The sequence below is a fragment of the Crocodylus siamensis genome, chromosome 10 (genome assembly GCF_052110815.1).
Source record: "Crocodylus siamensis isolate JL-2025a chromosome 10, ASM5211081v1, whole genome shotgun sequence".
Taxonomy (NCBI): Eukaryota; Metazoa; Chordata; order Crocodylia; family Crocodylidae; genus Crocodylus; species Crocodylus siamensis.
The window spans coordinates 62770111-62793800 of NC_143404.1; the positions used below are offsets into that span (position 1 = coordinate 62770111).

Sequence of the window (23690 nt, forward strand, 5' to 3'; positions counted from 1 at the left end):
ATATATATCTCCAAAACATTATACATTTCATTATACAGTTTAAAACATTAGATAGATAGATAGATAGCCATATATAATGTTTTAAACTGCATGATGATATGTGTAACGAGCGCGGCGAGCCCCGGCGCGGGCAGCGCTTCAGGCTGTCGTCCCCGCCCGCACTCCCGGGCTCATCCCGCCCCCTAGCGGCTGCTCCCTTTTCCGCCGACGGATCCTTCTCCGACATCCCCTTTAAGCGGACTGTACCACCGGCGGGGCTCAATGAACGCATCCCCGCTGCGCCGCTTCCATTCCCCCTGGCGGGGAGGGGTGCGTTAAAGGGGCTGGAGGCGTCGGTGCCCCACCCCGCGGCGGGTAGCCCCGCCCCAAGATGGCTGCCACCATGAAGAAGGCGGTGAGTGCGGCCTCCTCCGGGTGCCCGGGCGGGTGGCGGGAGAAAGGCGGTGGTTTCCGACGGGGCCTGCAGTGTCCGAGCGTCGCGGGCAGCTGCAGCCGTTGTCCCCGAGGGGCCCGGGTCCGACACGCGGCTGTCGGCCGGGGGGAAGCCGCGCGGGCCCGGCGGGGTTGCTGACAGCAGCCCCGGGGCGGCTCGCGGGGCTCCTGCGGGCCACGAGGCGTCCCGGGAAGGTGAAGCAGGGCAGGGTTTGCTTCTGCCCTCGGAATACTGAATATCCACATAGCTTCTGCTTCCACCTCTCTCCCTGAGCAGGCTGCGGAGGATGTCAATGTTACTTTCGAAGATCAACAGAAAATTAACAAATTTGCCAGAAATACCAGCAGGATCACAGAGCTGAAAGAAGAAATAGAAGTGAAAAAGGTACCCCCCCCCCACACCTGCTTGTGCATCCCGGGCTCTACATAGCGCGTGGTGGAGACGCTTAGGTTTGGGGTTTAGGTCTGCAGTCGCGGTACATGAAAGCAAAAGGACATTGCTTCTGTACTGGATTTTAAAGTTTACTTTGTGACGTCTTAAAATACTATGCAGTTATTGCAATAAAGGTATTGCCTACAAAAATCCTGGCCCATCATAGCTGTGACACCTCTCCAATACTAGAGGAAAATAAGCTTGTTTAAGATTACTTACTACCCTGTGTTTTCTGGGACAGTATCTGTTTCATGTGTCTCAGTGTCACTAGCATAACAGATTGGAAACACTAGTTCTGCGTCGGTACCGAACAGGCCGCCCCTAATTTCAGGGATGCTAACGCTAGTCTCTGGGGTGTCCAGAAATGTTCCACATTTTCTCCTTAAATCTGTTTTTCTTTAAGATTAAAAAAGTATATTGGCAGTGCCTCCCAACTATGTTACACGTAGATTTGACTAGCACAACCCTTGTCTGTTATATAAATTAATACCTAGAATCAAGATGGATAACACTAAAATCAGTTGTTCAAAAAACTTGACTCGAAACCTTTCTTCCAATCTGGTAGGTCTCATTTTGATGAAACTCACTAATTTAGCCAGCTTATAACACATTTCATGATTCGTGCACCAAACCCCAACTTTTCCAGTTGAACTTATCATTTCCTGTGTGACCCTATGTTCAGGGAGTTTGAAATTCCAGTGTTTCCTGTGTCTAGGAAATATCTTACCAAAGAAAGATTGAGTATCATGTGTAGATTTGTGCTAGTGCAATTCCACTGAAACTAATGGGGTTACAGTGTTAATATGCTACTAAAGTTAAACATGCCTGTAAAGAGTGTATTGCAAAGCTCAACTAGTTAATCCATTTGTATGTTTTTTGCAATAACTAGTGGGACAAAGCAACAGCTTTCTTACTGTGTCTTGACTCTGTAGAAACAACTTCACAATTTGGAGGATGCATGTGATGACACTATGATGCTCGATGATGATGATTCACTCCTGATACCGTATCAGATTGGAGATGTCTTCATCAGCCATTCCCAAGAGGAGACACAAGAGATGTTGGAAGAAGCAAAGGTTTGTGAGGGAGAGGGAGTTTTGTGTCTTGATGCTACAGTAAGAAATAGAGATCAGCATTCCTGGTGAATGGATGGAGTGTGATGAATTGGTTTGTCTTTCTGCATACCTCTGCTGTGACAGGGTGCAGGATCTGTCCTAGTCTGAAACTGGTTAAATTTGGCACAAGGGCAACATGAGCAGTGGCAGTAGAATCTTCCTCTACACCGGCGCAGGCAATTATTTTGGCTGGAGGGCTGCTTAACGAGTTTTGGTGAGCTGTCAAGGGCTGCAAGGGTAGCCCTGCCCGTTGACAGGTGCCCCGCTGCCTGGTCACCATCTTGGGACCAGAAGTCCTGCCCCCAACCACTGACCTTTGCCACTGGAAGTCCCATCCCTTACCCCCAGAAGTACTCATTTTGGGAGGGGACTGCTATCTGAACCAGAAAAAAACCAAATCGCATAGTAAATGTCAAACATCTACTATAACACACATTTTAGTTTTATTACCAAAAATATTTTTCCCATGATTTATATTTGTGTAGTGTACATAGATAGAGGTGACTGCATAATAAGTCAAAAATAAAATCTTACTCTTGTGTTTTGTGTTGGGGGTGGGGGGCTGTATGGTGGAGGGGCTGCGTGTGGGGTTTGTGAGAGGTGTGGTTATGTGAGGAGGGCGTAGGGTATGTTTCGGGGGAGTGTAAGGGAGGGTGGGCGACTGTGGGGACCCCCCCCACACACAGCACCCCATGGTGCACAGCCCCTGCTGCTTGAAACAGTAGGTAGCGGGTGCTTGTGGCCCGTGCAGGTACTGCTACGCATGGCTCCAGCCACAGCTGCACGTGGCAACAAGGAGTGCAGCCAGGCTGGCCCACCTCTGCTGCATGGCACAGCACTCGCATGCCACCAAGGGAAACCCTGTGCGATGGAGTCAGCAAAGGCCCCGTCGCATGGGACTTCCCCTGGTGGCATGCGAGTGTGGGAGCTGCACACGTGCTACGCGGAGCCCCACGCAATAGAGACGGGTTGGCCTCGCTCTGCTCCTTGTCACCATGTGCAGCCTTGACTGGAGCCACATGCCACTAGGCAGCAGCGGGTGCCACAGATCATGAATGCGCTGAGTGCCTTCCACTGCTGCTGCCAGCAGCGGGGGCTGTGCGCCATGGGGGGCAGTGTGTTTGTGGAGGGGGTGGTCCCCACAGCTCCCCAACCTCCCTCACAGCCAGACCTTGCCTACCCAAGCTCTGTGCTCCCACCAGGCCCCTGAGTGCAGGCTGCCACTAGCCCCAGCCCCGTGCTTCCTGCCCCTGCCCCTGCCTCTGCCCCTGCCCAGCTGCAGCTTTCCCCCATCTCCACTGTTTCCCTACCTGATGCCTGGAGCCAGCACTGCAGCAGGGTCAGAAGGAGCCACTGGGGAAGCTGAGCAGGTCCTGTGGCAGCTGCAGCAGTGGTAGCAGCAGCTCTGCCTGGAAGCTGCATGCTGGCTGGGCTGGGGCCCTTCTGCACACTAGGGTAGGAGTGAGACGCGGGGGCTGGGCAGGGTACAATTGGTGGGTGCCCGCGGACTAGATGCAATTGCCCAGCAGGCTGAACCAGCCTGTGGGCTGTATTTTGCCTGCCCCTGCTCTCTGTACTCTCACCTTGACCTAGAGAGATCATTAGAAAGTGTAGCTGAAACACTAGTTTTCCGCTCTTCGGCTTTGGTGTATTTATGATGAGAGAACCTTGTCTATTAGTAATTTGCACTGGTACACTGAATCGTTTTACACAGTGTCCCAGAATAGCAACTAGGGGGTAGTTATTTCTGATCACTAGTGACCTGAATTTGAACTTCTGATGGATAGTTCTGAATTCTGTCCCATTTTCACTTCATGGCTTTAATTTGAATATATTTTTGCTTGATGCATTATCCAGCCCATAGGCCCGTACATAAATCACTACTAAACATTTTGCTTTGGTGTTTAATTATTAAAATTTTCTTTTTCAGAAAAACCTACAAGAAGAAATAGAAGCGTTAGAATCTAGAGTGGAATCAATTCAGAGGATATTATGTGATTTGAAAGTACAGCTTTATGCAAAGTTTGGGAACAACATAAACCTTGAAGCAGATGATAGTTAGATGTTTTCCAAGTAGACGATATACGTTTTGTTTTGTTTTGTATTGACTGGTTAAATAATGAGTCTTGGCAGTTCCCTTCTTCCAATAATGTTTAAAAAAAAAATCCCACAGATTTTATTGTTTTTATGAATTTCTAGTCATGGGTTTCACCTATTTAAAGAAAGCTTTCTTATTTGACAGACCTGCAGTTATTTATTTGTTTAAAAAAAACCAATTGCCTTTCAAATGCAATGGATAGAGCATCAATATTGGAATCTTTAAAGTCTGTTTGTTAAAATAATAATAAAGATAAGCAACTATAACAGTTTTTATGGTTTCTTTGTGGGTGATTGGTAAAAGTATTCAGGAAGTATACAAAAGGCTAAAAATCTGAAATTGTTCCAGTCTACTACAGTGGATCCTTGAGAGTAATAATAGTAAGTGCAGGAGATTACTATAATTGGACTTGTTTAATTATAGAAATCTACTTTTCATCCAAGGATCATAAAACGTTTGATAAGATGTTAAATATCATTATTCCCAATTCACAAATTTCAAAACTGAGGTCCAGGAAAGCTGAGTACCCCCCCCCCCACACACACATCAATGAGTCTTTGTCCAGTTTTGACAGTCAACTACTCGTTTCACTGTATGTTTTGAATAGAAGTTTTCCATGAGTATCTTTGTATTTGTGAAGCAGTATGACTGCAAGCCATCCAATGCTTTTAGACTTATTCTCTCTCAAAGGATTTTGCATTTTGCATAATCTGTAAATACTCAGTTATAATTGTATTGCTTGATTGTGAACCTCTTCAGGTTTCTGAGTCTGGAGCCTTGTACAATAAATGCTAGAAACTTCCTTAAAAGAGGGGTAGGGGGGAAGATTTCAGCCAACTCACTTACCTCTGAAAACAGGTTTTCAGGAACAGATCCAAATTGCAAAGCTCATAATATAACCATTAAGAACTGGCAGGAATGACTTGCGTTGAGCTTTTGTTACCTCAGATCACCTCTCATTTGCCATGTGATGATTTGGCAGTTGAATTTAACAGACTATAGTTAGCAGCCTGCTGGTTTAACCCCAGTGGGGCTGAAAGCTGGACATTTAAAACCCCTTAGTGAATGTTGAGTGATTACTGTTGAATGCACTTCCCTTGCTGGTTGAGTTTTCTGCCATGCCACATTACTCTATAAATCTTCTGGTTTCCAAGTAAGGGATATAGGTTAAATCTCTGATTTCAGAGATTCGAGGTGGAGAGATTTCAGGTGGCTGTATATTGAGCTAAAACCTTAAATCATTTAATCATTTATAATTAATTCCCTAGACAATAAGTGCATTTTTGTCACATAAAATATGCATAGTGATTGTACCTTTGTGGCCTGATACCTCCTACTTCTATCTGAACAGGGAAACAATTGCTTCCATTTCCTCCTGATTTTAAAGTGCTACTTATGAATGAATAAACAATGATGTTGGACTCATCCTTCAGCATATTGCTGTAGTATCTCACTCATATATTGTTAACTGCTACTTGATTGTAATTCAGTAATTTACTAAAAGTTAAAATATTGAAGCCTTTAACATCTGAAACTTTATTCAAGTTCCTTTTTAGTGTAATGCTTAATGAGGTTAAAGTTGCAGCTGAAAGCAATATATTACAATAAAGACTTGATAAATTGACCTAGGCATCTGCAGTATATAAACAGCAAACTGAATCCACAAAGGGTCCAGTGTTTGGGTGCTGCTTGGATTCTCAGAACTAGTGCTCAGCTGCTGCTTAATACTGGAGATGCATAAATCCTTTTTGGTAAAGCCACTTAAGTGGTGCATCTATACATTCATTAATGTGCCTTTGCTACTGCACATTAAGATTAGTACCTCTAATAAGAGGTAGCTAAAGGCAATAGGTGCAATAATGTGCAGTAGCAAAGGTGTAATTTTTTTTTTGGTGTTTTTTTTGGTTTTTTGGAGGTGTTTAATGCTCAGTAGACTAATTCTACTGCGTATTAGCACACTGGACTCTTTTTGCCGTGTTGCGCTAATGCACAGTAGAACAGTCCATTGTGCATTAAGGTGTCTCACACAGGTGTGCCCACTGTGTCTTAAGTTTCTTCTGCTGGACCTACAACTCATGTACTAATGCTGCAAAGATGGTAGGCATGAGATAGGGTTCCTAAGCTCCAGCAGGATTCTCAAATCAGAGGTTCCCCTACCTCCCCTGTCTCCAAGGCTTGATTGAGTGTGTGTGTGTGTACATTTTTAAACATGCTTAGACAAAACACAGACAAGAGGTGACTTCTGTTTACAGTCTGCAACTCCCCCACAATCATATTCTCTTGTACTCTGTCCCAATTAAACTTGTTTTTTGGTGTACTGGCACAGCTTCAACAGGAAGTGTGCCTTCAAGCAGCTGTGTGTGGCTTGCTAGTTAGGGTAGTCTCCTGAGAAAGTGGCAGATGTCTTTAAACCTCAGGAGACAAGCGAATTGAAACCATAACCTGTTTCTTGGGGAGCATTAAACAGTAGGATATTTTATGAAAAGAGAGGCATAACAGCAGTGCTGTCACAACCCTACCTACTGTGCTCAGAGTACAGGGAGTTAAGTTGCTTAGAGGACTTGGGCATTCTCTGCCTGATTTTTCGATGCTGATGAGCTTACCTGGAATTTAGGCACTGAGCTGCTCAGACAGGCAGTTCTGCAAATAGCATAAACTAGACAACTAGGTACAAAGCCAGCTTGAAAGTCAAACAGTGAGGTCCCCCCATGGCTTTAGTACCTCCACAGTTAAATGGGAGCTAAGCAACAGCATTCTGCATTTAGGTGCCTCAGTTCTCCCAAAGTTTTGCATTAAGCACCTAGGTGTAAAGTGTGGACAATAATGACAACTGCCCAGCAGATGGTACTGCAGTGCCAGAAATTAGCTTGCAGTAAGGATACTGTTTATAGAGTACAAGAAAGAAATTGCAATAGAACAAGACTTCAGCTGTTGTGTTGCTTAGCTATTTCCCAGTATTTTAAAATTCTCCCCTGTGCATGATTTGTGTCACTCCCTATTGCAGTGAGCACATTCATGGATATAAGCCTTCAAGTGCTAAGTCAGGTGTCAAAAATCAGGCCCATGGGGTGGATTCGATCCCTGGAACCACATTATCCAGCCTCAGGTGGTGGCCCTGGGCTTCAAGTTGACCCCATATGCCATATACAGCCTATACCAGACTGGCCCCATCTGCAGGGTCAGGGACACAAGGTGCTTGCTCTGCAACCCATGCCGCACACAGCCAGTCTGGACTACCCTCCCCACCAGCTTGCATGCCGGATCCAGCACCTGCACTGCCTTCTGTGGTTGGTCCAGGATGCAGTCCAGGTTTCAGAGTAGGATACAAAAGTGGTGCCACTCTGGACTGGTCACAGCAGGCACTGGGTCTGGCATGGGGTGGAGGGATGGGGGCCAGATGTAACCCATTGGGCAGGCCAGCACTATTCATCTGGCCCATACACTTGTCCTGCACCACTAATCTGGCCTTCTGGCAGTTTGACAGCCCAGTGTTAAGTGATAATGCAGTAGTGTGGTTTCCAAGCAGGCAAATACAAAAGGCTGGCTTTTGAGTTTGCCTCATTTGAAAATAAGAGCAAGCTGCAACTAGTAAGTTTCCAATATTTAATACCAATGGGATTTTTTGAAGGATTGTAGTGCAGCAATTCTCTGGGAGAGAGAATCCTTTACAGAAATCACCAGTGCAGTCCAGAAAGACCCTGTATATCCATGAGTACTGCTACCATTTCTAACGCTCTTTAAGATCTTACCGGATAGACACTTGCCCATCTAGTTCCATGTGACTGTCGCTGCTACAGTTCTTAGAACAGTCCACACTAATTGCTCTTGTGTACTTGTGTTAACTAATGACATACTGGTTTATCACAGTGCCAGAATATGTGGGGACAATTTATTAAAAAGCAAGCTTGAGTCACTTGATTCAAGTTGATTCCCACCCTAACGCCTGTTTTTTTTTTGTCTAAAGTGTATGTTGTTTGCATGCGCATGATCAAGAATTTGGATGGAAGAGCCACCATGCACAGTTGCTCTATTTGCTCGTGCAGTTTGGATAATTGCACTTGCAATTCTGTCATGCAGTTATGTACCTACCACTTTTCTAATTGAAGTCTGAGTTTTCATGCTGCCCCTACCTACAGCTTGACTTAGGTCCACACAAAATGTGGGAAGCATTTATTTTTTTTATTGTCAGTGTGGAAATGAACACACTGAGTTTTAAATCAATTGCCTACAAACATTTGCTAGACCCCTGTTTGTTAACTTTCTTTCTCCATAATGTGTCTGTGTAATTGTCTTTCAGTTAGCATGTATTCTAAATAGCTCCCCATCTTGTAAGTACTTTTGTTTTATGTAGACTGGAAATTTCTCTTATCTCTAATAATGTTTGCCTCACAGTTATCTTGTTCAGACAGTCTAAATATAACCCACCAAAATGCTCTGTCAAAAAGCTCTGTTTCTCTGTGCACCTTTGCTCATGTCATGAATCATTTAGCTACACTTGACAGTAATATTATTGTCAGAATGCAAATGGTTTACTGTCATTCTGCACTGTCAAATCAATCACATTTGTAAAGCATTTTTAAGAAGAAATGTATGTAAGGACTAAGTATTTCAGTCTAACGGCTTTTTGTGCATGTTTAGAAGGCTGAGCTCTTGATTTCTGAGCACTGAACTTTATCCAAATCTTGTTCTGCATTATAAAAATACAGTTTCCATGCTTTTGCCATATTGTTTCAATTCTGCAAGTCATAAAGTCACTGGGGGCTGCTTTTCCTTTTACTTGAGCAATTGAATCAGGGAGACTAGCAGAGTATCAGCCAATGAAAGGTCAGCTTATTTCATTGAATGATGTCAAGAGGATTTAACTTGCCAGCTCTTCAAACTAGCCTGAACAAATGTCTAAAACAAACAGTTGGGTGCAATCCTCTGTTTGCAAGGACATGGTCTGGTTGATTTGTAATTCAGTATAAACCTCTAGCTACAGGGCTAGATATGAAACCTGTTCAGATCTTTCACAAAAAAGCTACAGAATGACTGTATTATTGCAGTATCTCACAGTAATAGACGGTAGTCAGAACCATGATGGTAATTTTCCATGATGGTAATGCGTAACCCTAAAATAAAATATTTTATCCCAATCCAAGGCCGTAGTTTTACATACAGACTTCACTTAACAAGATATTCCTCTATATTTAAAGCAGTGATTCTCAACCAGAGTGCCATCGGATACCACACAACATTAGTGCTGTTAGGTAAGCAATCATGATATACAAGATAAACCCAGAGATTCCACTTATGGTCTTTCTGCATTCTTTGCAACTGAAAAATTATTCTATTTTTTTTTCCACAGTCAAAAAACAGGTGAAAACGTAAGAGCTGGCATTTTCTGAGAGGTGCTTCGCATCTAACAAATGGTGGCTCAAGTCTAAATTGTTGGAGAACCAGTGCTTTAGATTATAGCAGCAACAGCATGCTTACTTTGTTTGTGGAAATGGGTAATTGCATGTGCAATTTAAGAATGTAATAGTACTTATGCATATTTAAATATATGGGTTATTAAAACACATTTGAAGCAACATATAATTATGAGTCGTGTCGTTCCTCCCCCCCCCCGCAAAAAAAAAATGTCACAGGAGCATGTTGGGAGAGTATCTTCCCTAAATCCTAATTTCTGCAACTCTACTGACTGATTGAAAAACCAATTATATTCTCTAATCAAATTTGGTTAATAATAATTTGGAAGTTGTAAGAAGTGGCAAATAATTTTGCCATACTAACCTTTTCATCAAAGTCATAAGAGGAGATGCTGGACTCATATTTTCTAGCAACAGAATTTTTGCAATTTAGTTGCATGACTCAGTGGTTCAGATCATTTATCTAATATTATTCTTATAGCCTGATGCATGAAAGAAAAAAAATTGTGATTTACAGAGGCAAGATAGGGCTTGACAGAAATTATTCACAGTGAGATTTGAGTCTGTATTGATTGCATGAGTCATGAAGAAAAATATATGATTTCTGCAATTAAATGTTAGTTCCTGATCGAGCTGCACACGGTGCACTGAAGAAATCAAATGTAGATGTGGATGACTGGAGAGGGTTTCTTTCAGCAACAAATAATTCAAAAAGAAAAAAAAGCTGAAGGCATAGTGAAAGCCATGCTCTTCTGACAAAGAGAGAGAGTCTTAAGGAACAGTAAGTAGCACAAGACATGCCCGGGTAGGACAGAAGCAGCTTAATTCACATTTAGAAAAACAATTGCTTTTCACTCCCTTCTTCCACCACTTTGTGCCAGTCTCTTGGTACCTATCAGCCTGCTATTATTATGGTCACAATTTACCCAGACAACAGCTCTCCTTTGGCTACCACAAGTTCCTCAGGACATTGCCTTACATTTTATGGGTGAGTGGCTAATTTATTTCACATGGTGAAATTCTTCCATATATTACATTCATCTAGCTACTATGGGTAGAGGCCATTGGTGTACGTCAAAATGGTATTTAATATTTTCCCACATTCATATCTGATATACATAAGACACTACCTTCTTAACAGCTCTTAATGTATTTACTAAGTTGCCCATTCAACACACTGAAAATATTAGGGGGCAAGGGTAGAAGGGGGGATGGGGCAGAGTTTCAGGGGTGGTCAAGCTGTGTTCTGTTCAAGAGCCAGGTGAAATGACTTTTGGCTATGGTGACCATACATCCTGTTTGGCCAGGACACTCCAGGATTTTGTAGCCCAGTCCAAGCCAGTTGGTCAAAAGTCCCAGGCTGGAGTCTGGCTGGGAGGTGGAACAGCATGGTGTGCCAGGCAGGCTGCTCCTGTGTGGGAGCAAAGCTGGCAGCCTGCAGTAGGCACCACCCCAGCCACACGTGGCACCTCCTTACTCCTGCACACAGAATCATAGGCCTGGAAGGGACCCCGGAGGATCATCGGATCCAGCCCCCTGCATGAGCAGGAAAGACATCTAGGGTCAGATGACTCCAGCCAGGTGACCGTCCAGTCTTCTCTTGAGACCTCTAGGGTGGATGATTGCACCACCTCGGGGGGGAGCTGGACACGCTAATTGTAAAGAAGTTTTTCCTAATGTTCAGCCTGAAACAATCTTCCAGGAGTTTGTGAACATAGTTTCTAGTTTTCCCCCACATGGCATCTCCTTACTCCTGCACAGCATCAGCAGTGCCTGCCCAGCCACCTGCCTGGTGCACCATGTTGCTCCAGCTCCCTGCTAGACCCTGGCCCGGGACTTCTGACCTCCTGGCCAGGACCGGGATCTGGAATCCTGGAGTGTCCCAGCCGAACCAGGATGTGTAGTGACCCTACATTTAGCCATCCTTTCATTTCGCTAATCTTGGCCAGCTGAGTCCTTAGTCTAATTTGGAGTAGTATACAGGATTTTATAAGATATACCTGAAGTAACAGAAAATACATGCTTCACCAGTTTTCACTCCGTCTCAGTCTTTAATACATTTAACTTCACAAGCCTGTCAGGTAGGGTCAGCTCTCTATTTTACAGATGGGAAACAGGCACAGAGAGACTCAAGTGACTGACTCAAGGTCAAGCGGACAGTCTGTGGTAGAGGAGGAAATTTGAATGCAGGTCTCCTAAAATTCAGGCTAGTATCATACCCACTGAAGTACCCTTCGCAGGAACAATCCTACTATCCAGCAATAACCAGAGTACAGCTTGATCTGCCAGTCTCCCCTACTGCCCCCAGTACTGCCAGACATGGGGACAGATGTTGAAATGGTTAACATAGGGGTGCACCCCGTGGGGATTTTTTTTCTAGCAGGGGACTCTTTGGTTGTCCCATTAGCTTTCTGTTTGCCTCCTGAAGCCTTTGCAGTATAAAGTGCCTGGGGAAGGGGAGAAAAAAAGAAGGGGCAAAGACCTTATTCAATGCTCAAACAAGCTTTCAATCACTGTTTATAATTAATTTCTTCTAAGCACATTAACATACAGTACTCCAGTCCACCCTTCCCATTTAGTATCTGGATGGTCATTTCCTTGCCCCAAGATTCAACTTGTTAGTGCTTCGATGAAATAATGGGTTTTAATGCTTTTTTTTTTTTTTTTTGCATTTGCCATTGAAATGGCTGTTAGATATATACCATGGTGATAGACAGAAGTGTGAATGAAGACAGGTTTTTCAGTAGTAAGAGCCAGTAATTGACCAAGACATGTTTGTAACATCCAAGTGCAAAACTTGATTGCCTTTGGAAACCCTAGAGCAATACGTCAACCCAGAATAAAGATTATTAACCTCAGTGTGCAAAGGTGGGGTTGATGGCAGATGCAACACTAGAGACTGGTTTTTATTAACACTTCAGGGAAATGAATAAAACGTACAGCTTCATTTCAGTACAGGTTTTCTCAGTCCCTATTGCTTAATAATACAATTAGAAATGTGTCTGCAGAAAACTTTGGAGTTGTCTTTTGGAATTGTCTCCCAGCACAAATGTTCAAAAACTCCTTGTGCGCTTTCAAACAGAAGTTGGTGACAGTGTCAGGAGCGAGCATTTCTAACATTCAGGGTAATATTTGTACTGAATATACTTTGGTTGAAACACTGGTGACCTCAATCACTTCCAGACAAATCTTAGTTTCCTGTGGTCCTCATGTAAATCATCATTCAAGTACCCTATTAAGCAGCAGTTCCCAATCTGTGGATCACAACCCCAAATGGGGCTGCCACATCAGCAGATGGGGTTGGGGGGAGATGAGGGGAGCTATGGGTTGGGAGTGAGGGGCCATGCTGAAGAAAAGTTTGGGAAGTGCTGGTATAAAGGGTATCTCATGATCCTGAGCACTGGGGAAAATGTTTCAGTCCTTCTTCATACTTTAAATCAAAATCATATCTGCATTGAAAATGCTATCGTTTCCCCCTTCTCCCCCAAGACCTAATAATAACAAGAAAGGAACAAATAGAGGCCAAGTTTTGTGCTGATCAAAAAAAAAAAAAAAGATTGGGGCTTCTACATACCTGACCAAGTGAGTTCACACAAAACCATGTTCACCCTTGGCTACATTTGGCCTGTGTAATTATTCCAGCAAATACACCGAAGTGACTATTTGCTAGACTTATGGTCACACCCACTTGTTTGGGTAGGGTTTGTAGTAGGGTCTCTGCATCAAACAGAAGGAGAACTTCTCAACACTACACATTTTCCTTTAACACTTTTCCTTCTCTCTACGAATCTCCCCATAATCATGGATTAGGAAATAAACCTAGGAGGTTCATTTGAGCAGGTTTGGGTGTGCACACATGTGCAAATGTAAAATGTGTGAGGATGTTAATAAAAGTTTTTGCTGGTGGCATTACTGTGCAAAATTGCTTTTGTCTACTAAATAGCCTGGGGAGAACAATTCAAGGTGAGCTCTTAGACTATCAAGGAAAGAAAAGCCCAACAGATTTAATGGGAACAAAGTGAACTTCTTTGTAGAACTTTTATTTTTTCACCTGAACCGAACACGTTATGGTATTCATGAGCTTTGACTCATGAATTCAGGGATCATCTTCCTTTAGCCATCTGACTTCCTCCTGCTGCCAGTTTGATGGTGCGATTTAGCAAAATAAAGGCAGATAATAAAAGGAGATAAAAGCATTACAGGTAGCAGATTTGGGGAAATAGCTTTTGCAGATTTTTTCTGCTGTACTGCTTCAAAGTTGAACTTGCTTAGATTAGTTGTCTCACAATCTGAAGGTCGCCTTCCTTTTAATGCAAGCCACTGCAGAGTTAGAGGTTACTGGCAGAAGATGCTTTCCTTACCACCATTGAGAAAAAGAAGCTGTTGTACACAGATGATGTGACTACTTGCTAGCTTTGTGTCCACCTTTATTTCAAAATATGCCCTGAGTCTATGCAAATGTTGTAATAGTCAGCCTTTTTTTTACATTTCTGTCTCATGCCCATTATGTGCTATAAATGACACTTTACTTGTACATTCTATTCTGACATCTACTTCGAGCTTCCTACACTTTTACTTTTCCGGATGACAGCCTGCAAAGTAGCTTTAGATATTTAAAATGTTGTTTCTCATTGGTGACATCAACAAAAAGATTACATATCAGCCTGGCGGTTTCTCATTGTCATTGGCTAAAACTTCTTGACATGTTGTTTTATTATCATTACATTTGATGTGACAAACATCTAATCAAACACAAATTGTATTTCACTTTGCATCAGACCAAAGATTTATTCCATATTGTAGGCCACACATGCATCATAGGCCTGTGCAGCATGAGCCATGGGTAACAGGCAGTGTCACAACCTGACCTGAGCTTGACCTACGGAGCAATGATGTAAGTTAAGCGTGCACTGTCCAAAGCGTGACCAGATATGAAAAAAACTCTGTGTGAAACAAATAAATTTAAATAAAACCAATCACTCCATTTATTAGAATATTAAAACCAGTCATCTATAAATAGTGGACATAGGCTAGAGGGAAATTTGGAGAACTCAGCAAATTCAAGAAGATCTGATGCCAATCTACATGTCACTTCAACTTATAGAGGAGCCTGGCCAGTGGACCTGTTTTTCACGCTGGAATCTAAGGCTACATAAGCATTATCTTTATTAATACAAATAAGTCTTTGCTACTGCATAGCTTAATATAGCTTTAGAGTTGTGACGGAACAGTTTCACTGGTCATCAGTCTCACTCTCAATCCTAATTAAAATTCAGAGTAAGAATATTATCACAAGTTTCAGATGATGCAATTGTCACAGTGGAGTAACTTCCCCATTAGCAATGAAATTATCTGAAGAACTTCTGGATTTTAACATCAAAACACAAGCTAGGTCACAAGCCTCCACTATACCAAAGAGGACAGGATGTGGGAGAAGGGGAAGAGAAAAGCCACTGCACCTTTTCCTCCTCTTCTCGTGGGACTAATCTAGTTCAAGCTGAAGCCGCTGGGAAAGTTTCCATTGACCTCCACCCTACCGGGTTGACTTTGTATTGAGGCATATGGTTTCAGAAGTTTCTCCAGTGATTGCAGTGGCAGTCTGTCCACTGTAATGTTCTGAATGAGTATGGGACTTTCCTTCTACTTCTGCCATTGACTTGATATAAATCCAGTGTAGTGAAAGCAAATCTACACAGACATCAGCTGGCTTTGGATCAGGCCTTGAGAACAGTTTCATTACTGGCAATGCCATTATCTTCCAAGGCCAGCTTGGGCAAACAGTACTGTGCACTGCAAGTCGTCTGGTCCAGCTTAGATTTTTATAGGGTGAACAGGAGGCCCAAAATTTTATACAGAGACTTTGCAGATCTCAATTTTCTCAGGTTTTCCCAGCTGCTGAGCTGATGGATACCAATAACAGTTTGGAAAATAAAATGAAATATAAATTTAATTAAAGCAACCTAAGATCAGTAGCAGTCAGATTCAAAAGACAAATGAAATCAGCTCCAACTGACTTTGGATCAACTGTCTTTGGATCAGGCTGTCAAGAGATGTTCTCTGTATATGCTTTAGCTCTGATTTTCTATAAAAGCTATTTCCAATGTCTTTATCTTCATGTATACACATAGCTAATGGCTTTTTCTTCTACTCCTGTATCATATGGCTGTCAGCCAAGAAGTCCACCATTAACACATCATTTACATATGAATTCCCAGATGCAGAATTTGAGCCAAAATTGTGACACATTATATTCCACCAGGCAATGTAATGAAAGGAGGAAGTGAGAAGGAAATTTGAGTTTGGTATTTAAACTATCTCAGTCTTTTACTAGTGCAATAAAACTGAAATAATGAACGAGAGCAGTTTGCATAATCACATGGAACAGTGGTTTTTTTAAGCCACTAAGAAAACTTTTATTGAGATTAAACATCTCAATATAATAGGACTACGTAGTTCCATTTTGCGACAATTAGCATTCATTTTGGGAACCGAACAAGGAAGACCTATGCATTGACATACAGTGTGCAGTAAGAGGTGACCTCAGTCATGCCTGCGATCTCTATCATTTTGGGAAGATAAAAAGAATATTGACAGACGCAGAACCATTCTTCCATTTGCAGTGCACTAATGAAGTCCCTTCTAGCCATTTCTAAAGAGAACCTCAACATCAATGGAAAAAAGAAACAATGCCTTGGAAAAGCACCCCAGTTTGATTTCATGCGTTCCAGTGTAGGTGCACTGAGCTTGATTTCATTATGTTGCTGCGAGATCAGGATGTTGGACATTAAGACCTGAGGCATCAAGAAAATCATTTTCATGTCTGAGTTACATACAGTGTTCTGAGGACAGATCTTGCAGGGTCCTAACCAGCTTTCCCTTCACAGAAGTCAACTGCTTTTGTCTCACTTTATCGGATCCTATCATTAGTTCCCTCAGGTAAGATAAAAGATCGAAAGACAACTTGGGCTTTTTATGATGTTGTCCTTATATGACTCTTACAGGGAGGCTGGCCAGGAGCTGAGCAAAATATACTCATCAAGGTAGTCTCTTTTCCTCATCAGTAGTATGTCCAGCACGATAAAGACAAAAGCAAATCAGTCTTGTTGCAGCATTTAGAGTAACCTTTATCAGCTTGACCACAATCGGTTGTCCCACCTGTTCAGTAGGTTATGGGGAAATTCATGCGCTTAAACTAAAGTATTTGTATTGGGATGTGTCTATTGAACCCTGGAAATCTGACTGAGGAGTTTAAGGTTAGAGATAATAGCGAAAGCTCAAAAAGAAAAAAGCATTCAAGAATCTCACAGTAAAGAAGCCATTCTCAATTCAGTGTTTGCAAAACCAGGATGTGACTTGCATTAAGCAGTTTGTTTAATTTCCCAGTGACGGTCAAATACAATTGATTCCAAATCGGTACCAAAGCCACATTTATTTCTGTGCAAAATATTGATTTAGAACAAAAAAGAAGTAATTGATGTTATCTGTTAAGGGAAAGGGCAAACAACAGTGAGCACAAATTGGAAAAAAAAAAGATTGGCATACACATACATTTTTATTCCTGTGATTTAATTTAATTTCATTTTTTAATCTGTTTCTTTTTTTTGTATTTCACTCAAACAGTAGATCTCAAGGAACAGATGTCATTACCCATCGTATTTCCTTTCTTCCCCATGGCTTAGAAAGGAGTACAATTATCAAGCTAGGCTGCATTGCTGAGAAATGAAAAGACACAGCCATTTTATAAAGAATAATGAAATGAAACATAGAGTCAGGCTGACAATTCTTCCTTTCTTGATTATCAAGCTTTATTAGAGCACTTAAAAGCTTGAAGGGAATTAAAATCACAGTTCTGCACCAATCTGGCTACCATAGAAATGCTACTTCTGCTAATAAACCTGGCAGAATAGCACAGGTATTTCAGAGGAAACCACAAATAATGATGGAGGTGAAACGGTTCTTTCTACCTAGCTTGGGGTTTTTTTTTAAGTAAGCTTTCTTCCCTTGAATTTTATGTCCTACACAACAGCTGTTCTGTTCTCTAACCACTCAGCTTTAAAAGCATGGGGAAAGCACAGTGATGGCTGATGGCCAGTAAAAAGTCAACTCCCCTTGGAAAATACCACAATATCTGGGTCATCAGTGCTAACTGCTGAGCATGGTATGAAAGGTTCAGGGGAAGGGGAATCCCTAACTTTTTTAAAGTTCACATTTGGTTAATGGCCTTTCCAAATCTTTGACTAGTATAAATTCAGCATAGCTGCACTGAAGACCAATTTACAGTAGCTGAAGATCTCAAATAAATATTGTGGCTGTTTAGTGTGGTTGATGATCTGTACCGGAAGAGGTGACATATCTAAAGACTACCTTGATTTTGAGTCTAGAAGTCTTAGTTGGAAATTGTTTTCTCAGGGGATTTGAGTCCTTTTGGGCAGACATTTGTTGAACATAGGACTTTCAAGAATTATTACAAAAATAAAACTTTTTCCAAGCAACAGCAATAACAACAAGACAAGCAAAAAGGTTGACTTCAGCTTCCTCAAAGATTCAGGGACTATCTGAACCAGTTCCAACAATGTCAACAATGGATATATGTTAAGATCTTTTCAGGATCGATGGGTTTTGCACAGAGTTATCTGGTGGTAAAATGTATTTTACCACCAGATAAACCCCCAGTCTGAGCCCCTGGATTCTACTGCGGATTTATTAAAAAAAAAAGCAAAGTAAAAAAAATGTCAGCCTTGCCCAGCTAATACATCCAAGCAGCTTCTCCCTAACAACCCTAATCAGGATTAAAGGCCTTATGGGGCTGGGCACTGTATAAACCAACAGAGTTTGCCCAAAGTGCTCGCAGACATCATTGCTGAACATATCACTTCCTAGTTCTCAGCTTCCTGTTTCACCACGTACCAATTCTCTCCACTTTGTACTTAGAAGAACATGTGTTACACTTTTCATTTAAAGCCATGTCCATCCTGGACCAATCAAACAGTACACATGCCAGTAACACAGAACTAGAATATCTAAAGTGTTTTATTTGCATTTCAAAAAGAGAGGCAGTAACAATGCTAACTACCAAGAAAAAGCATTGCATATTTTTAGCAAGCCAAATGAATGTGATGCAGGCTCACAGCATTTATCTCAGAAACTAATGGTTTGGAAATGGGCAGCTCATGGCCAAACACACACTTTGTTCACCTTCTTTGTCACTTTGACTAAAAGGAAGATGAGAAGCAAACATTACTTTTATTCTGATTTCTGCTTTTGAATAACTGCTTTAATAAAGACATCAAAATTGAGTGGAATGGACTTTCCTTACCTTCCTATATGATTTAATTATGATGGAACAAACCTAACAGCTGTCTAGTTCACAGACAATCCTTCTATGGATTTAGTTTCTTTGGCAACAAACTATGTGCTCATCTCTCTTAAAATAAATCTTTAGTTTAGGGATTTTTAATTAAAACCACACATCCAAAGAAAAATCTGCACAAGGAAAGTAATAAACCTGACCCATAATATGTGCATTAATGTGTTTGCCCGGGGGGGGGTGTGGAATGGAAATCTGAAGTAACATGCAGCAAAACACACTTAGCTAAAATAAATCTTCCTTAGAATTTCTCTCTGCATAAATTAATGCTACAGAATGTAAAATGCATATTTTCTGCCCCTCTGAATGCAATGGACACTTGATTACTAATAGATGCATTAAGATAAAACATCAGAAAGTTATCTGATGAAACTAATGCTATTTTTCCTTCCCAATACTTAGTAGGATTTTGAAGATTTCCCCCCTTGTTTTTGTATTGAGCAGGCACTAAACAAGGCAAACTGTTAAAACAGCATTGTTTAAAGAAAAAAACACTATTTTCATAGATTTCATAGACATTTGGGCTGGAAGGGACCTCAGAAGATCATTGAGTCCAGCCCCCCGCCCAAAGGGGAAGAAGTCAGCTGGGGTCATAGGATCCATTTTGCAGCAGCTTTGATCTTAATTGTGGCAGGTGTCGACGTATGCACGTAACTATAAGAGGTGAATTCTGGCACGCGGAGCAGGGATCAATTGAGTCCATGCAGAGCCCCAATCCTGGCCTGTGACACCTGGCCTGTGAACTGGCCCCATGCCACTCATCTGGCCCATGAGGCCAGAAGGTTGATCTCCGCTGGTGTATATATAAATCAGATGGTCAGAGGCAGAAACACTCAGCTCAGTGCCCACAGTTCATGTTGCAGACAAAATCTGTGCCAGTAAATGAAGGAAGCTTTGGCTCAGGTAGAAACATCCCCTCTTACAGTCTTGAGATGAAAACTTGCCCTACATCCAATAACAATGTGAATATACTATAAGGAAACAAAGCAGATGCCACTAGTTATATTCACTAGTCAGGCACTCTTAGCACTTGACGGTGATTTTAGATGATGATTCATGTGTCATGAACTCGTACAGCAAGTTTCATCATTACACTACAGTCAGAGTAGTAAGCCTGCAGTGAGGCACTGAAGAAAGGTGATGCCTCATACCCCACTGGACCATTATTTTCCCCTGAGGTTTGCTCAGTCTTAGCCATCTTACTAAGTTCTTTGACCCATCAAGAACTAACTTAAAAGTCCAGAACCACAATGCCTAAGACCCCCTAAATCCTGGGGCTGTTTACTGTGTAATGGCTACAAAGATAGAGGTACTTATCTGATAAAATGCTATCGGTTTCCACTCTATGCATCATAAAGAACTTTTGCGCTTAAACAAGAAGCAGTTCCTTTCTCTCCTGTGTTCTGCCTACATGTATTAAACAAGATCATGTTATATATTATGAGAACATGGGTTTACAGCTTTCAAGCTAGGAAACTGAATTAAGTCTCAGTGTTGAAAGGGTACATAGCAGAACTCATACCGGCGCCTGCTGTTATCACATCCAGTAAAGAAATGAGCTCTCGTTGAACAACAAAACAAGGCCCAGGGCTTCCAGGGCCACAAGTTGTGGCCACAAAATAAAATAGGCTGTCTTTATTTTACCAAAGATCCCAAGAAAAGGTGTAACTGGATCTTTGACCTTAATGAAAGCTTTGCCTGAACAATGTAGAAGCTCTGCAGGACATAACCCATGCAAATAGGAAAAAGGATCCCAACCATTTCTCTTGGAGCAGAAGAAGCCTTTCTAAAGCAATTCCATTTTTTTTCCTTCAAAGTTTCCATAAATAGTAGCAAAACTTTATTCCCAAGTAACTTTGCCTTCCTGAATATTGTAAACACAGAATTATGTGATGTTTTAATAATGTATCTCCTTACAGTTGACACCCATGAAGAAAACAGGTCCCGTACAAAGAATTTTATTAGAGCTGAATAAATAATTCATCATGAATAGTTTGTTCAGCATATTTTGTTTCCCATTCTGTTCACAAATCGGCCTACAACAGAGCATGATTTTCACATATTTATTAATTATTCAGAAAAGATTCACCAAATATTCTTGGTTTTCAACTCATTCGGGTTCATTTATTTATGGATATTTGAGATTGGCAACACAAGCTATTTGCTAGTATGATCATACCTGAATGAAAACTGGCTTATCCAAGGCATCAAAATGGAAAGGTTTTTCAATGCATGAACTCATGCTTTCTAATTTGATTTTTTCCCTGTGCATCTTCTGCTATATTTACTTTCAATTTACTTTTCTCTCCGATATTCCTGCAAGTAAACACACTCACCACAATGTTCACAGATGGCAAATGGAGAAGCATGACCAAAGTCATTTCTATGGATAAGGCAAATATCCACAGATACAAATATAAGGATTTTTAAAAGAACAAACAAACAAACTCCTCTCACCAAGATTTAGACCACAGAAAACCTCAGGGTGAAATCCTGACTCTATTAGAGTTCATTCAAACTTTTCTGTTGATTTCAGTGGTGACAAGATTTTACCCTAATGCTTCATGGTACATGCCAACCATTGACTAAGAAAGTTCAGGGAAGAGATTTGTTCACAAATGCCTAATTCAGAGTTTCTTGCATCTTCTTCTATAGCATCTTATACTGGCCACTAGATAGAGTAGATATCCCATTGCCTGACGCATTATGGCTTCCCTGTAATACACGCAAATAATTAGGGAAATTATTTTGTAGCCTGAACTTTCATAACTGGGAAAAGCTTCTCAGCATGTTCATTCATTCCTGTTACCACATAACTGGGAGCTTCCCAGAATGACCATTCATTCATGTTAGCACAATACATGTTGGAGGAAAGTCGACAGAAAAATATTGTGTTTTTTTTTTTATTCAGCCTGGTGTTTGGTTCTGTTTGCAGATGTATTTCATCAGTCACCTGGAAGAGGAAATCTGAAGATAACAAGAGTTTGAACTTACAATGACAGTGCTATGAATAAATCTAGAAAATGGCTTTACTGAACAAACTCATCTTAATGATGAAGGGCTGGTCTGACTCAGAGCTCAGGTTTACAAACTTCAGTTGTTTTACAGGGCTTAAGCTGTTCAGGAGACCTGGGACAATTTCTGCAGAAGAGGATTCTGACTTATTAGAAGATGCCACGAACAGGCAAGTAGTTTCTTAGCAATGTGTCTTTGGGGGATTAGCTTTTCTTAATTACAACTAATCTTTTGAGCTAGTTTTAGTACTGGGCTGCATGAATTAGACTAAAGATTGCTCACGCATATGTGCACTTGTTACTCTTATTTGGTTCCAAATTATTTGTTTCATTAGAAACATTGGGAACATCCAACTAGATTCACCTGTCATCCCATCTCATTCAGTGACCACTACCAGATGCTTTAGAAGAAAGTTCAAGAAACCTTGTAACTAATAAACACAAGAGTGCTAAAATAAGGAACTAAGGGTGTCCATATTAGACCCTGTTAAAACAGTAGGTGGCTGTATCACTATCCACATTCAAGTAAATGTGGGCCACACACAAACAGAAAATTCTGACTGCATCTCAAATTCTTCATGAAAATACAGTAATCAGTGTGAAACTGCCAAGAGGCATGGTCTAGTCAAACACATACGGATGATAGACATAAGAGCTCCTGCATTGTAAACTTGACCTCATGTATCAAAAGCCAATTGTTTAATTCTTCTATACAGGGAAGTGGGTTTTCATTTTTGTAATAATTTTCTCTGTTCCAAGGGCGTCAAAGCTATGGCTTGTGAAGTCCTGTCATCCAGCCTGTGGTGTTACCTGTTGGCCTTGGTGTTGACAGACATGCTGCATGCAGTGCATGCTGGATTAGCCCCATGCGTTGCACGTGGTGCTCAGGTCCACTCCAAGATATGTGCTGGATCCAGTGTGCAGGCCCAGTCCATGGGCCCAATCTGGCCTGTGGGCCAGTCCTGCACCATTCATTTGGCCTTCAGGTGAGCTTGACAAGCTGATGAGCTTGACATCCCTGCTCTATTCCATAACAAAAAAGTAAAAAGTTAAAAAAAAAAAAAAATTAAAAATCCTGTAAAGTATTCCTATTGAGATTCCCAGTCCCAATAAAATTCCCATTGAGATTCATCAAAATACTTCAGTTTAGTAAACCTGAAATAGCCCGCTCCAGTTTTAACTATCTATAAAACGATGAATGAGTTCCTTTTGGGAACTCGATTTCTGACTAAAAACACCTTGAGTAAAAATTTCCAACCATTTCTCTATTCCTTGTCTGTCATTGGGTTGGGGTTAAAGATATTTGCTCATCTGTCTTTTAGAGTGCTGTAAACATGAATTAGTCAATGTTGTCAATGAGGTTTGTAATGTATCATGTAGGTGTCAAGATTGTTAGCATTCTTTCAAATAACATTTTATTGTCATATTTAATAGACTTTCAATTAAAATGCTTATTAAAATTTGATTTGTTTTTCAGGAAAGTCATTTTACTTTTATTGATAGCATGCATTCATCCTTCTGTTGAATTACACAAAAGATAGATGAAGCAGTATCTTTAGTCTTATATTCACTTAAAAGAGGACAAAGCTTTTATTCACGGTTTTCTATAATTGGAGTAAATGAGATTCCTACCCAGATAGAATAGATTAAACTTAGGAAAAAAGCACCTTCTACTTGAATGACCATTTCTATAGAAGAGGAATAAGAACATAAGAATTGCCATGGCTGGGGGCAGACCATAGGTCCCTCTTGCCCAGTATCCTGTCACACAGTGGATGCTGAAAAGTAGAGTGAACCAGGTATGACCAGGGCTTTTTTCC

At 41.3% G+C, this 23690-nt stretch overlaps 1 protein-coding gene across 1 annotated transcript; it reads left to right on the forward strand.

Moving 5' to 3' along the window:
* Window positions 1-242: 242 nt before the first annotated feature.
* PFDN4 (prefoldin subunit 4) lies at window positions 243-4349 on the forward strand. The gene is made up of 4 exons (XM_090020370.1): window positions 243-394; window positions 710-817; window positions 1798-1941; window positions 3911-4349. Exons 1-4 carry the CDS (start codon window positions 371-373, stop codon window positions 4040-4042), a joined length of 408 nt encoding a protein of 135 aa, XP_089876496.1. The 5' UTR covers window positions 243-370; the 3' UTR covers window positions 4043-4349.
* The last annotated feature ends 19341 nt before the right edge of the window (window positions 4350-23690 follow it).

What these genes read in the sequence shown, in the direction of transcription:
- PFDN4 (XM_090020370.1), top strand. Translation starts at nt 371, where the DNA reads ATGGCTGCCACCATGAAGAAGGCG. An exon ending in CTGCCACCATGAAGAAGGCG is followed by an intron (nt 395 to 709) that starts GTGAGTGCGGCC and finishes CTCCCTGAGCAG; the next exon opens with GCTGCGGAGGATGTCAATGT. An exon ending in AGATGTTGGAAGAAGCAAAG is followed by an intron (nt 1,942 to 3,910) that starts GTTTGTGAGGGA and finishes TTTCTTTTTCAG; the next exon opens with AAAAACCTACAAGAAGAAAT.